Source organism: Loxodonta africana, chromosome 13 (genome assembly GCF_030014295.1).
Source record: "Loxodonta africana isolate mLoxAfr1 chromosome 13, mLoxAfr1.hap2, whole genome shotgun sequence".
NCBI lineage: Eukaryota > Metazoa > Chordata > Mammalia > Proboscidea > Elephantidae > Loxodonta > Loxodonta africana.
Genome location: NC_087354.1, coordinates 25478599 through 25494484, shown reverse-complemented (window position 1 = coordinate 25494484; position 15886 = coordinate 25478599). Strand labels below are relative to the sequence as shown.

The following is a 15886-nucleotide window of genomic DNA, read 5'->3' as shown; positions in this document are numbered from 1 at the left end:
TCAAATGGAAAGTTTTAAGAAATTTGTACTCAGTATTATAAAGGCCATCAAGTGGGAACACATCTCTCAGTGGCTTTGAAGATATCTTGCACCCTGGGTCAGGAGGTCATTGAATCCATCAGTGTAGGTAGTATACGGAAGACAAAAATTGCTCTATCCAAATTAATTTTCACGGCAAAGCAGGAAGACAAGTGATTTTGAAAAGGTAGCATGCAAGGGGATGAGGGTCCCCAAACAATTTCTTAGTACCAAGCCTTCAGTATTTTCAGAGCTGGCCAAACCCTGGAGAACAGCCACTGGACACCCAAGTTGCTTACTTACTATGCAACTCCTGCTCCTCATCACTGGAATAAGAAGAGCCAAGAGAAAAGAGAGTTTTAGACTTAAGGAGGAGCGGAGAGATGCTGACGGAGAAGGAGATCCGCCTTGCTGGTTGCGTCTGCTGCTGGGCTGAGGGTAACAGAAGACATTAGATCAAGCACAGGTTATGCCAGCACAAAGAAAAAGGCATCAGAAACCCATGTCAAAGCAGAATAATGTCACCGGCCTATCTGGTTACAGGAAAGGTTGTCTAGGTGAACGCTGTAATTTATTCACATATTCATCTTCATTTCTCAATATACAGAATTCTAATGCAATATTATAAAAACCCATCAAACAATATCTATTTCCTTGTTCAATTATGAAAACAAAAAGTAAGTTATTTGAAGGGTAATAATTTACAGCTGGAGTTTTCTTCCTTAAAATATGCTGAAAACATCTTGAGCAGTGGTGTTGCTCAGGATTCTATATTTTGCTCTTTTCTCCCTCATCCAGTCTCCTCATTCATTCCCATCTCTTAAAGTACAATTCTTCCAAAATACGCTGCTGACTTCAAGCCAGACCTCTCCTTTGAGTTCAAGACTTATTCATCTCACCACTTACCTATGGGTGAGCTTCCCACAGGCAGCTCAAGCTCAAGGACATCCCCTAAAACACATTTGTCAATGCTATCTTCTCCTGATAGAATTATGCTAAGAAAACACAGGTATCCTAGTAAATACGTATCCCAGTGTGCACACTGAGAAAGAAAGAGAGCATAACCACAGTAAGTAGAGATAAAATATTCTATATTTCTCATAAGCACTGAATCCTAACTTTCTAGATATCCACCTTGATCTTTGCTCATGTGGACTGTAAATCCTTTATACATCACCTTATATATAACAATGTCATAAGATCAACATAGCTTTCATAGCCTGATGCTTGTGTACAACGTTACAATTACAAGACACATATAAGAAGAATGGCAAATTCACAATCATTGAGTGACTATGTAAGAATAATCCTAAGGGCAGTGCCATTTGTGAACATCCTTGCTTGTGATAACAAATCACACAAAATGAAGAGTTAAAACTTCTAACGGGTACTATTCCCCTTTTAGCATTACTGCCACTGATATAAATGAAGCCCCAGCGGTATGGTGGTTAAGTACTCGGCTGCTAACGAAAAGGTAAGCAGTTCAAACCCACCAGCCGCTCCGAGGGAGAAAGATGTGGTAGTCTGCTTCCTTAAAGATTTAAAGCCTTGGAAATCCTCTGGGGCAGCTCTACTCTGTCCTTCAGGGTTGCTGTGAGTTGGAATCACTTGGCGGCAAAGGGTTTTGGCCACTTATGTGCTTAGAGTACTTCCAGGGACACAGTGAAGCAGTTTCTCTATTGCTGTAAGCATCCTCTGGGTGTAAGCAACAAAAATTATAAGGCATGGTCTTGAAAATGGATCATCTGTAATGACTGAATTACTCTGCATATGCCGAAATTAAGTTTATTCTTCAATTGTATCCAGAAACCATCTAAGTTTCCTGGCAAGCTGGGAGACAGAGGCATCATCTAACCCTCTGATGCAAGAATAAGAAATGCTACTAACACATTTCCAGAGGCTTCTCTGAGGCATTTCTCCCAGTCATTTTCCTTCAGGAAACAGGCAGCGTCAGTGCTAATTTTGATTCCTCAAAAAAACGAGCAATTACGCAGTCGTCGTGTTCCCCCCACCAAGACAGCTAATTGAAGACGTGTGCTGCAATAGCTTTCCCACTCTCTGTGGTTCCTACCTCCCACCCCAGAAAATTATGGAGACACATTTTAGTCACCCCCTTCCCCAGGATTTTCCTCTACATCAATGGGTTTTTAAACAGATCCCAGCTTAGAAAAAACGCTTTAGGTTGACTGTTTTCCTAATCTAGCAAATGATCCAACAAGACATTCTGTACAACAGCTCAGCTGACACACACATTTTCAGACGTGATCAAATGTTAACTAACAGCTGTGAAAGGCTGGGGTAGAAACAGCTACTTTCTTTAGAAGGAAGAAGACACAGTATAGGTACCAAACTGGCAAGTAGTGACATAATGGTAATTTTAGAAAGCATCTGGTTCCCAAACAAGAATGCTCATAAAACACAGCCGCTTACAAGGTAATGAGAAACAACGTTCTAGTTTAACTAACACAGCTTAAAGCCCAGTCAGAAAAACAAAGCTCTGGCACTATTCTGGGCACTATGGACTAGAGTGCTCGAGAATGATTATGGATGCTTATTAACCGCCAGGAACACACTAAGCATTTAAAATAATTTACGCCTCATCACCATGCTGAAGTAACTGAGGCAGAGGGCTTCAGTAACTAGTCCAAGGCCACACTCACGAAGTATACTTATAATAAAACCTCAGCTAAAATATTTTAAGGATACCAAACACTTTAGGCTTTAAAGTCACTTTGTAGGTTTCACTTACAACACCGTCAGACACGAGGAGCATGACCAAGGATGAATTATGCAGATTATTTAAGTCCTGTGGAATTGGAGATTGGAGATTTGAGTCTGTGGCAAAGGGAGAAACACCTAGTTACCCTGATACTTTTAAGGCATACCACAAGGCCTTCGACATGAACTTTACTATTCTGTTCAACAGTCAGGATTTTAACTCTCCACAAAGATTTATCATGTTCTCGACAAAAAAAAAAAAAAAAATACAGGTAGAGAAAATTAATTTAACTGCACATGGAGATGGGCTTGGGGTAGTGTCATTGGATTTGATCAGACCTTCAATTATAGCATAAGCTGCCTGAGGGAAATAAGTGAGGTCAGCTAACTAATTTATGACCTAACCATTTAAATCTGCATGAAATAAGTGTCCATTACAAATGAGAATGAGGGTGTCACATTTTGACGGAAGGGTTAAACTCTTGCTTGACGTGCTGCTCCTGATTTCAGCTCTTCTCAGTGAACTGAGCAGAATTTCCCGCGACAGGAAGGAAACTGTCCATGTCAGACAGTGCTTTCTTTCTGGGAGTTAGCCATATTATTTATAGTGTCTAGATAGCAACTGAAAACACAGTCAAAATCCATCTTGCTTTTTGGAGATAAATTAGTAGTGTTTCATCCACGAGGAAAGAATACGTGTCACACAACCCAGGGAAACGATCTCTGTGGGCCACATTCCGTTGGTCCTGCGTATCTGCTGCTGTAGGAGAACATCCACCATGCCGCAGCACTGCTAGTCATGGAAGCATCATACACGAGCTGAATTACCTCATTTAGAGGCCTTCCTGGTTTCCTTTGGCTATCACTTCAGGCTCATCAAACCTACTATAAACTACTCAGTTGTAATTTTCATTTCACACCTGCACAACCCCTAATCTGCGCCAAATCAAAACCAAACAAAAATAGGAAAAGTTATTTCTGTTACAGTTGTATGACATTTTATCTTTGAGAACAAGCCACCATGAGGCTGGTTCAGTCAAACAGGCTAGATTTGCATTTAAAGTGTTATCCATATGAAAAAGAGGGCCAGAATCATACATTATACTCTAATTCCACTGTGGAAATTAAAAAGATTATATAGGGTTGCTATGAGTCGGAATTGACTCAATGACAGCGGGCTTTTTTTTTTTGTTTGTTTAGGCCTCTAATAAGTCAGGAGCTGAGACAGAATACCCTATTAACACAAGGCAACTACTCCTGTCCCCAAGCCTTTTAAATTTAGTTAAATTTAACTTCTCTTTTACATTTCAGTTAAATGAGGGGAACCTGATGAAACACTGAAACAACTGGAGAAGTTTATTCCCTTTGCTTCAGACTTCCCAATACATGGTCTTTCCACAAAGAATGTAATGTATACCCCTTCCTTGATAAGAATGTTAAATCTTCTTATTAAGATATTACCCTGCAACTACTCATGAAAAACATCAATATTGTTTAAAGTGTGGAATTTCTCAAAGAACAGCTGCCTTTCTGTGGCAAACAACATTTGCATCCAATTCAAACATGATTTTGAGCATCTCTTACAAATGCCCTGTGCTTAGGGACGCCATGACATCTTTATACAACTTTCACAGCCAATTGGTCCTGAATCCATTAATCACTCAGAAGTAATCCTCCTGCACTTGCTTAAGTAGCAAAAAATGTATCTCAATCTTTCTTTGTCCTTCATGAACCTGACATTTTTGAAGAGCTCACGCCACTTATTCTGCAGAGTGTCCCTCAAAGTGGATTTGTCCAGTGTTTCCTCACGTTTAGATCCAGGCTATACATTTCTGACAGGAACGTTACAGAAGTATTACTGTGTCCTTCTCATCATATCAGGAGGCAGATGGTGTTGATCTGCTCCATTTACTGGTGATGTCAATGTTGATGACTGGGTTAAGATGGTGTTTACCAGGTTTCTCTACTGTCAAGCTCATGAAAAACAAAGATCAACTGAGCAACCCTTCCAGATGAGAAGTGGACTCCAGAGACATGACAACGAAATGCAACCTATGTTCCTGGATTGGATTGTGGACCGAGAAGATGAGATAATTGGAGAAATTTGAATAAGGTTTGTATATTAGACAAAAGAATTGAATCAATGTTATATTTCCTGATGTGGATAATTACACTGTGGTAATGTAAGAATATTTTTGTTTTTAGGAAATATACACTAAAAGATTTAGAGGTAAAGGAGTACTGTATCTATGACTTACTCTCAAGTGTTTCAGAAAAAATGTAAGAGGAGTGATGAAGAAAGGGACGTTGATAAAACAAGTATCACGCTGACATTTGGAGACTCTATGTAAAAATATATGGTAATTCCTCATACTGTTTTTGCAACTTAAGGTCTGAAATTGTTTCAAAACCAAAAGTTAAAAAATTGTGTGTCAGGTTTAGGCCCAAGAATTTTAATGAATTAAGGAGATTTTTAGGTAGTAAAAGGAAGAAGGTCCCAAAGCTGAGCTCTAAGTCATTTCTTCTGTTTAAATGCTAAGCCACTCGTTCAGAGGAAGAGGTAGGAAGGGTTTGGAAGGTAATGTTACAGGACCTTAAAGTAAGAAAAATAATAGAAAAAAAGTTTTTTGAATGCATATTTTTAATAATAATAATAAAGTAGTATACTCACTGTCCGATGCAGGATGGCTGATTGCCATTAATGAGATGGACTTTGTCAGTGGAGAAGAAATGGCTGAGGTACAGTAATTAAATCCCTGTTGTTTAGATCTGTGACTCTGTGAAGTAAATTGAAAAACAGGTTCTGAGTACATATACTTTCCTATTTCTAAATAAGCGCAACATTTTAAGCTCAGACACAACATAGTGAAATAATGCAGTACAGCAGGGGGTTAACAGCACCAGCTTTGTAGTCAGACAGACTTCAATTCAAGTCTCTGCACCTGCAATGCAACAGCTGCTCAACTTCAGAGATGTTACTTGGCCTCTATGAGCCTCAGCTTTCTCATCTGTAAAATGGGGACAGAGTATTCATCCTTCATAGTGATTTTAAGTCTTTGTTTTCTTCACTGGGAACATCAAACTACATATAGTACTTGTTCACTGAAAATCTAAACAGCCATTATAGAGACATAGTGGGATACGCATAATGTTACTCTGATTTTAAAGAATTGGAAACTAAAGTGCAAGTAAAATTGTTTTCCGATCAAAAGGAAAGCAGCAGTGTATCTGGAAAGAGGTCAGAATCTCTTTCATTTTCTCATCTAAGATTAGACAGCTTCAGGGTTACTGAGTCTGACTGATAATTTAACTGCCTCAGTAAGTTCACAGCAGCTTTAAGGCCATGGAATCCAACAACTGCAGAAGCTCCTGCTACTGTATCCCAGAATGACAGTCAACTAGTGTCTGCCAGCACACTTCTGGTGGTGAGGGGCTCCCTACCTCCCCTTTTGTTTTGAGGAAGCCCATCCCAAGAGTTAACTAACTTTAACTGTCATAAATCCATTCCCTTTATAGTAGGTTGAAATCTAGGACTCCCACATATGGAAAGGAAGCAATGAAAACCTGTTACTGGTGTGAACTTGGCTCAATTGTGCCAAAGACTTCTGATTACTTAAGAGCGTGGTCCATGTGTAACCATGGAAACTGAGGGAAACAGTTTCTATGTTTCAAATACAACTGTGAGGTCTGAAAAATGACCTCACTGAAAGGCAGAGAAACTTTCAACAGAAAGGTGGCTGACGGCAACTTGTCCAGATCAGTGATACACGCAGCTCAAATACCCACTCTGAAGTTTCACATGAGATGAAAAACTGGGTGAGCAAAGAGATCCAGGAAGGCTAAGCACAGGAAGGTGCTAAAGTGTCAGTAACTTTACTAAATCAAAAAAATCGATTTTATGGAGACATTACTGGTAATTAACATCACTTACTGAAAGATAGTCTTCTATTAAAATCAGTCTCAGAAAAGCTGTCACATAAACAATATCAGAAAATTGACATTTTTTCATTTCCTCATTTAACAGGAGTTTTGAGTTTAATAGTATTCAACTAATAGCTAGTTACGTGGCCTTAGACAAGTCACTTGATTGGGTTTGAAGTTCTCACACACAAGGGTCTGAACTAAATCCAAATGCATATACTGGCCCTAAGTCTATGATTCTGCCCACAAACCCACAAATTTTGGTGCTTACCTGATTTTCAAAGGATTCTATACACTGAAATGCAATATATTTTTCAGACTTTCCAGTGGTGTGTTTATCATCAAAGCAGCAGTAGCTACCAAAAATTGTTCCTATCTTTTCCTTCCCTTTTCTGTTACCACTTGGCTAAATAAATCGAAATTACTTGCTCCAATAAGCATATTCTCCATAGTCTCGTCATTTTTTTCTAACTTGTTCTAAAGTATCAGGCCAAGAAGAAATGGAAAAAGAAGGAAAAAAAAGTCGCAAAATTCTCTCAGGCTTTCAATTTCATTTTCATTAGGCCTAAATTCTCTTAGGCCCTCACATGAACATAAATGACACACTCATTACTAAGTAATCCTTCAGTATCAAATTTATATTTGATAATGGCATTGCTATGTAGTAGGATGTAATTAAAAAATTAAAATTTTACACAAAACCCCAATCACTGGTTCAAAGAACAGGTGTTTACCATTTTTTAGGTTTGTTTACTTAATCAGAAATGGGCCCAATTAATCCAAAATCTCCTTGGTCCAAAAGGGGGAAAAAAAGGACAGGAGTAAAGTAGGAAGCTATAAAAGAATATAATTCAAATTCTCAACCCAAAAACTTCCTGGGGGATTGTCAAAGTGGTAAGTGATAATGAGGGTCCTGAGAGATGAGAAATAAGAAAATATCACTTGACTGGTTGGCAAGGAAGTCTTTCATGACCTTTAAGACAGGAATTTCAAGAGTGACAGTGATGGAAATTAAGAAATAGTTAGATTGTGAGAAAAAGAAGGCCATAATTCTGGCAGAAATTCTTCTGATAAGACGCAGAGGGAATAAACAGTGGCTTTCTGGACAGTATAATAAAACAAAACTGTGTATGTGTTTTTAAGGAAGGAGAAACCTGGGATATATTTTGAGAATTGGGAAATGTAATAATATGTAACATACTTCAAGACTCATTTTACCACTGAGGTAGTAAAAGAAGGCTTGAATAAGAAAGAAAAACTTGATTTAATACCCTGCATAGTTTCCTAATTTTAAAAGTCTGCTTTGATAGAACATATAACATCTATGCAGATTAAAGGTGTCTTTTAATTAGTATTAAGTGCTTAAAAACTTCTGTGCTAGATTGGAGGTATTATACAATGGGTAAATATTTTTTTTATTAGCCTGACACTAACAGATTTTTGCCTTTTATGTAAGGTCATATTTTAGGAAATAAGCATTTTTCGAAATTAGTACCATATACCTGGTTTCAGCCTTACCTGCTGCTCAAACATCCTATGTTCTCTCTGGCCCGACTCCAGATCCTCTTCTGAAAGTGACACCAAAGAGCCGCCCCGCTCCTCACCAGTGAAGGGATGCCTGAGCTCTTTGGTGTTTGCAGAGTTTGCTTCTAGAGATGAGGAAGGCTTGTTTCTGACACCAGCTCCTCCTGTCAAGCCTTCGAGACTGAAACTGAACACGGCACAAGAGTTAACTCACTCTGAGTCTCAGAAAGGAAAGAGGACACAAACCCCCCTAGTTATATCTCCCTTGCTTGTGTATTATTTCTATGCCCCTTAGTAAAATTATTTATAAGGGCACTGCACAAATGAGTGCTACCTGCCTTTCCCCCCAGATGGCCTTGGTATGCTGAGAGAGAGTACTACTGATGCACTCAGATTCTCTTACCTTACTACTTCCATCTTGAAACATCTGTGATTTCCTTTCCTCAGACTTTTTTCAAGATACCACGTGGACAGACCATATGTATCTTATCGGTCCTTTTATATGTAAGTACTTTTCCCCAAGCTGATATATTAGGCTTTACCACAGCCCAGGTTTGCTATGCCAAAGAATTAAATGCCACAGAGAAAATGTTAGGCTAAATAACTTTTGGAAGGCAAACCAGGAGACTTGCCTTTGCACCCATTAAATTCACCTTGGTAACTTTACATTCATTCAACTATATCCTTCTTGACCTTTATAACTTTACAGGCATGCTTCCACCCTAGAAACCCAAGTATTACTCATGAGCTTTATCATCTTGCACACCTGGCTGGACAACAATCGCTTGACAGGTTTTCTGAGAATTGTTAGTTGCAGGCAAGCACATATAACACCTTGAAAGAAAAAAAAAAGCTGAAAAGCTACTAAGTCTAAGAGTTTTACATTTTTTTGTCTTACTATTGGGAAAGAAAAAAGAAAACAAACTTAGGGTTTGTATTTTAAGTGAAATTGCTGGTATAAACATTTTGTGGTTTGCAGAGCCAAAAGCATTTTCTCTAACAAGGAAGCTACAACCACATAAACTTGTTCTAGCCTTCTCCAGAGAAAGGTCAGGGATCTAGTGTCCTCCTTGGTGTTGCTAGCTAGAATAACTCACATCTGTAACAACTGCAGTGGAATGGCAGCCTCTTTAAATAAAGTCAGATCTCAAAATACAGCTGCAGCTGAGAATATCTTCAGTTACAACAGCTAGAAATGAATTTCAAAGTATACTGAAGCTATTTAGTTACCTCTGCTCAGGACAGACTGCACAGTTAAGTGCTACAATTCATTTATGCCAGTCCAGAAAAGTTTTTGTTTGCTTTTTTGGTTTCATGAATTGTTTATTATGAATGGAGGCCATATGGCTCTATTTTCTTTAATTGGTAAGTTAAACAATAGATTTTTTTCTTATTTCAATATGACAAGAGAAATCATGGCTAACTACAAGTGTCTCTGTAAAACTCATTTTCAATGCCAGGAATAAGAAGAGGTGCTAAGTGAAGAAGAAATTTATTTATTGTGAATTATTCGAAAAGCCTGAGAAAACCAGATCTGTGCTTAACATTAAGACTTTATTCTAAAAACATTCTAGTAATTAAATCTGGCTGTGTAGATGAGAAAAGAATATGAAACAATGAGTATCTGTGAATTTGGAATCTAAAGAGATTGATGAATTTGAAGCAAAATAGGAATAATAAGTGCATCTTACTAGCTGTCTTGCTTTTCTTATCGTTTTCCTTCAAATCCCTAGCATCTGGGAGTTACAACAGACCAAAACAAAGAGAGAAGTGGTCTACCACACCATGGAAACAAGTCTGTGCAGAAAACACCGAATCTACAGCCACTCGAGACAAACAGGATGCACTGGGGTACACCATCCAACTCCTAGGCTGTACCCTCTTCAGCTGGTTTAGTAGTGCCCATAGCAGAGGCATCGGAACACTGTGCTCACAGACAAAGCAGGCTGCCCATACGCATTCCAGCCATAAAGAAGCCAGCTCCAAGCCAAAAGCCCAGATGCAGATTTTATGGTTCCCCCTTTGGTGGCTGGACATGTAATGATACCATACCTTCTGCAAGTAAAGTCAGCACTCAGGGCAGCAGAGTATTGCACACCAGAAGGACACCAGCTCATACTGGGGATGACATCAAAGGCAGAAACAGAAACGGAAGGAGAAAAGAGGAAACAGGGACAGGGTTATTGGGCTTAAAAAGAAAGGGCACAGTTAGAGACAGATGGATTTACTTTATCATCTAAAAATCTGGGAATGAAAACAGCTAGAACTATGAAAACCTAAAATTGTTCTACTTATGTCCATCTATAATAATGTGTTAGAAATTGAGTACATGAGCACTTTACAAGGGAACCAGTTCAACCTGAAACCCAAGAATTCCTTCTAGAAGACTGCTGGTAAAGAGGCTGGCCCTTGGCTTCCTCTTGAGGCATTTTCAAAGAGGGGCTGTGACTTCCACTTTTGGGAACAACCTCTCTATACACCCCACCCTCCCATGCCACCTGTACTAACACTATGGCTAATGACAAACTGCACTAGACGGGCTAAGTCAGGCATATGTTTTTGTTTTTTTTTTTCCCCATGTGTTTCCATTAAGGATCCATCTAAAACAAATAATTTAGAAATCCTCACAATTAAGACACTCGATCAACATTCACATCCATCTTCAAACCCCATTCACTGGACTTTTAAGTTAAAGCATATAACAATGGTTACGTTTCCTTGAAGGGATTTTTTTTTTTTTTCCTTCAGAAAAAGAAAAAAAAAGGGAATTTTATGGTACTGAGTTAGAAAATGTATCTTTTTAAATTTTAGGGTTGTATCCATTTTCCCAGAAGTCCTTGGGTGGTGCAAATGGTTAAGTACTCGACAAAAGGCTAGAGGTTCAAATCCACCCAGAGGCTCCTTGGAAGACAGGACTGGCGATTTGCTTCTGATAGGTCACAGCCTTGAAAATCCTTTGGAGCGGTTCTACACCACATACATAAGGTCACCATGAATAGAATCACCTTGACAGCAATTAACAACAACAATCTATTTTCCCCACATAATTAAAAAAAAAAAATCCATATACTTCTTTGACTATCTCAGCATTAATATCTATTCTCAAGTAGCCGAAGTCTAAGCCGGTTGCTGTTAAGTCGACTCCGACTCATAGTGACCCTATACGTCAGAGTGGAACTGCCCCACAGGGTTTCTAAGGACTGGCTGGTGGATTTGAACCGCTGAACTTTTGGTTAGCAGCTGAGCTCTTAACCTCTGTGCCACCAAGCCTTCTCTCAAGTAGCAGGGGCACAAAATCTGGGATTGGAAATGCTAATAGAACCAGCTCAAGAGATAACCAATTCAAAATAGCAGGTATTCTGATGGGAAATGCATGATTTCTTATTAACAAAAGCTATCACTTAAAAAAATATTCTGCTACTATTTGGGTCTTGAAGAACTAAGTGACATGCCTTTGTTTTCAAAAGGGGATAAAAACAGCAGTCCTGGGCAAGGGTAAAACCACTCAGTTCCCTCCTGAATCTTGCAGATGGGAAGGCCTAGATACATCAAAAATGTCTACCTTGAACACACTTAATACATTTATTTTGTTAATAAGTGGGGAATTTTGGCAGAGGAAAAGAGACAAGGAAAACGGTGGGAGAATATAAGAGCTACCTCTATGGCTCTTCTAAAAGTTAATCTTAAAATATCATTTAAAAATAATTTAAACTAAATAAATTTAAATCAGATTGAATTAATAATATAAAGCTCACAATTGCAAAAGCAGAAAGAAATACACACCTGAGGTATGTCTCAAGTCTGGTAAGTGAGATCAGATTGATTTATAATTACTTTGTGAGTAGAAGCCCATCTTGATATGTTTTATAATCACAGGTGGGACTCAGAAGTTAATTCTTTGAAATCATAAACTGATTTTTTAATCTCTAAACTGTTAATAAACAGGCATATTATACCTAAATATCCAACTTCTTATTAAAAACAGAACAAGGAACATCAGTAACTGAATAACCCACTGCCGTCGAGTCGATTGTTCCGACTCATAGCGACCCTATAGGACAGAGTAGAACCACCCCATAGAGTTTCTGAGGAGCGCCTAGTGGATTTTAACTGCCAAGCTCCTGTTAGCAGCCGTAGCACTTAACCACTATGCCACAAGGGTTTCCAGTAACTGAATATACACTGCTAAACCATCATTTGTAGAAATAATCTCCTTCTACATATTTAAGGATCACTTTTACTCTCAGGATATGGCAATGTTGTGGAAGACATGGGTTAAATTTAAGATGAGAATGAAGAGCAAAAGGTAGACAGAGAGACGTAATAGCTTTTCTAAGGATCCAGGGAGGAAGTTACACATGGTCCATAGAGTGTCTGCCCTTCCTTGTAGCAGAAAACTTCTTTCAGCATTAAGAGCATTTTTGAGAACAGCCTAATTTCCTCAATTAGTGGTGCTAATATTCTAATATTAATTGAACTTTGGCTTTATCTTGCGACTTCAGCAAATTCTAGATTAAAAGACAAACAAACAAATATCCCTCCCCCACATTTTTAACTACTTGCTGGAATGTTTCAAGTTTACTAGCTAAAGCTTAATACTTATGTTAAAATTATACATCTCATTCTCCTTACAGAAATATGACTGTAGATGAAACCATAAACTGGACTTGTTTATGACAGTTATGTCTATATATTAACCCAGACTCCATCCAGCAACTTGTCACCTTCCACCTGGGCACCAAGTGGACGTATTCGATAAATGCACATTAAAGAGCTTTAATGGAGAGCCGGACAAATACATCTCCCAAGGTTTGAGAGATCTTCTACTGAAAAGGGAATCTACTAACTTAACTGGAGTCATGATTATCTGAGATTCATGAGAATATGTGAATTTGAGGCACAATCTTGTGCCTAAAATCTGGAATTAAAAAACAAAAACAAAATCCACTTGGAAAAGAGAAAGTGGGAAAGATCACTGCCTGCTTCTCAACAGACAGCTTTAGCTAATAGCTAAAAATAACCTCTTTACAAATGTCTCCTAATATGAGAGACTAATAGTACCACAACCATCCTTTTTGGATTTTTTAATACTTTTCCAAACAATGGGAGAAAAGGTCATTAATAACTTCTGAACTATAAAAATAAAACTCATTACCTGGAAATTTTAAAGCAAATCAGTACTTTTTGACTGGAAATGATTTCTCAGTGAATAAATCAAAATCACTTATTTTTGGCTCAAAATTTTACCTAACAAAAAATAATTAAGGAATTTAAAGACTGAGGGGGCTCCTGAGAGATCAGTTTATTCCTCTTACTTGCTTTAAGGAATGACTACATCAACAATGGAATAGCAACTGCCAAGTGACTGAGGAATTAAGCCTTTCACAATACCATTGAGGAATGTGTTGGAAATATTTTAGGTTCTGTGTGTATGCACATACACACACGCACACACAAGCACATACACACACACACACTTCCAATTTTTTTTTTTCTAGAGAGGGGAAGAAGTACTCCCCAGGGCTCACCAGTAGGCGTAACACAGGCAAATTCCTTGAATTCTCCTAGGGAAAGTTGGGTGAGAAACCTACTCTAAAAGTTGTCTGAACACCAATAAGCACAAGACGGAAAATACTTTTGATTTTGAAAAAAAGATAAAAGTAGAATAGGAAAGAACTTCAGATTAAAGAAACCATTTCATACAGACACCAGCAATAAATAATAACTATATTCTACTTGCCTGAAATGCACATTACATTATTTAAACATATATTATCTAATTATGGATTAAGTAGCATGAGATGCTTGTTAGTAGATGCTCAGAGGCAATGTGGTTAGTCAGTCAGGTTAGTGGAGTCTGTACCTTCTCCTATGAATGGGACGTCTCCTGACAACATCCCCAAGAACTCGCATTGAACTGAAAATGAATGATGGGAGAGGTCAGTGTAGCAGGTGAAACAAAATGGGCAACAACTATACCAAATACGGACACCACACTGGGAAGAGAGACAACCTCTATAGAGAAATAGCACCGGAAGTAAGGGAATGAAAGCATGTGGAATGAGAGAAATATCAGAACCAAAAAGGTCTGACAATTTCTATAGGGAGCCACTTTGCTCCCCCTTTGCTCCATGACGTTAATCAGATGACAATGAATTATTAAATCCTAAACACTTAAAAGCATGTAAAATTGGGGGAAAAAAACATCATTGAAAACTTCAATTTCTTAAGTCTTTGAAATTCAGTAATATTTGGATAGTGTATGAATTAGTCAAACTAATTAAAGTGATCATTACAACCTCTTAATCTAAAATAATCTAAAAGTAATCTCCAGATTTTTGGCACGGTTATGCTAGGCAATCAGTGATTTTAAGTCCAAATACGAAATTCGGTGACATTATATAGACTGAAAATATAAATAGCTTTGGTGATATGGTCCTAGGCTCAGTTCAGTCTTACGATCAACATGTAATCTTGGGCAAATCATTCAATCTGAGCTTCAATTTTCTCATCTGAGCAAAACGATCCATAAAGTCACATCTAGCTCTGAAATCAAAGGCAAAGGGATCCACAGCAGGTTATGAAGAAAAACACATTATATACATAAAATAAATCCCAGTTCCTTAATGCTGTTATTATTAAAGACCAGTATGTGCAGTCAAAGAACTACCCTTGCTTCTGGAAGAGAATTCTGGCTGAAGGATCATTCCTCACCTTCTTATTTTTTCTTATACATGTGAATGCTAAAAACAAAGTAGCACAGCATAAATAAAGCTGAAAAGGAAAGCTTCAAGAAACTTTTTTATATAATCTAGGGTTTCAAATGTATATAAACATTATGTAGAAGATAGAGCACATCAATTATTTTGATGTCAGCAACCTGAACCCCACCACAGAGTTATATGGAATTGGAGAAAAAGCACTTGACTGAGGGACCAGAAACCTGGATTCCACTGACCTTGGTTGGGTAAGTGATTTAGCCTATTTGCACCAGTTTCCAAATCTGTAAAAGTGAGGGTCATATCACTTGACTCACGGGGAAGATAAAAAAAATTCTATACGATAATGTGTTATTAGAAGAGTCTTAAAAGATTAGCAAATTAGCAAAGTGTAAGGTATTACTCTGAGCCCCATGAAGGCAGGGACTTTGTCTTGTTTACCTCTGTATTTCCAGAACCTAGAACAGTGCCTGGCATCGAGTAGGTACACATTATGTTTGTTAAATAAAAGAATGAATGAATGAATTTGATTAGATTCCACGTACTTACAGTCATAAATTTTGAGCCAGAATATCATAAAGAGGTCTAGGATTTAAAAAAAAAAAAGGGGGGGGGGAATAATTGCTCCAGCTGAGCTGTTTACATCAACTATTTTAAAAGAAGAGTAGATGGGGGAGGAAATACACGGTCAGCCTCCCAACTCAGTGGGTTCTCCTCATTAAGAGAGTAGCTTTGGAGTAAGCACACTCTTTTAAGCACAATATGCAGGATCACAGCATTCTGTTCTTTAGAACTAAAACCACCTGTTTAAATTCATCTAGGCAGCCAATAGTAAGAAGCCAAATTCAACTTATTGTCTCACAGTTTGCTCCCAAACCAAATGGAAGACCAGGTAACATTTATGAAAGTCCCCAAGACCATAAGACATATGGGAAAATATCAACTATTTAATGATATTTAATGATTTCTGTATGCTTTATTGAGGA

The 15886-nt window shown here is 38.1% G+C and overlaps 1 protein-coding gene across 16 annotated transcripts in view; it reads right to left on the bottom strand.

Annotated features, from left to right (window-relative positions):
• The window catches only part of AKAP13 (A-kinase anchoring protein 13), a 412106-nt gene that overhangs the window by 83997 nt on the left and 312223 nt on the right, over positions 1-15886 (bottom strand). For 12 of the 16 annotated variants that reach the window (XM_064267087.1, XM_064267095.1, XM_064267090.1 and 9 more), the window contains 4 exons: positions 14045-14098; positions 10234-10299; positions 8176-8368; positions 5408-5513 (listed from right to left, as the gene is read on the bottom strand). In XM_064267087.1, coding sequence (XP_064123157.1) covers positions 5408-5513; positions 8176-8368; positions 10234-10299; positions 14045-14098 — 419 coding nt within the window. The remainder of the gene's footprint in view (positions 1-5407; positions 5514-8175; positions 8369-10233; positions 10300-14044; positions 14099-15886) is intronic. The other 4 variants (XM_064267094.1, XM_064267102.1, XM_064267101.1 and 1 more) reach the window with 2 other exon arrangements.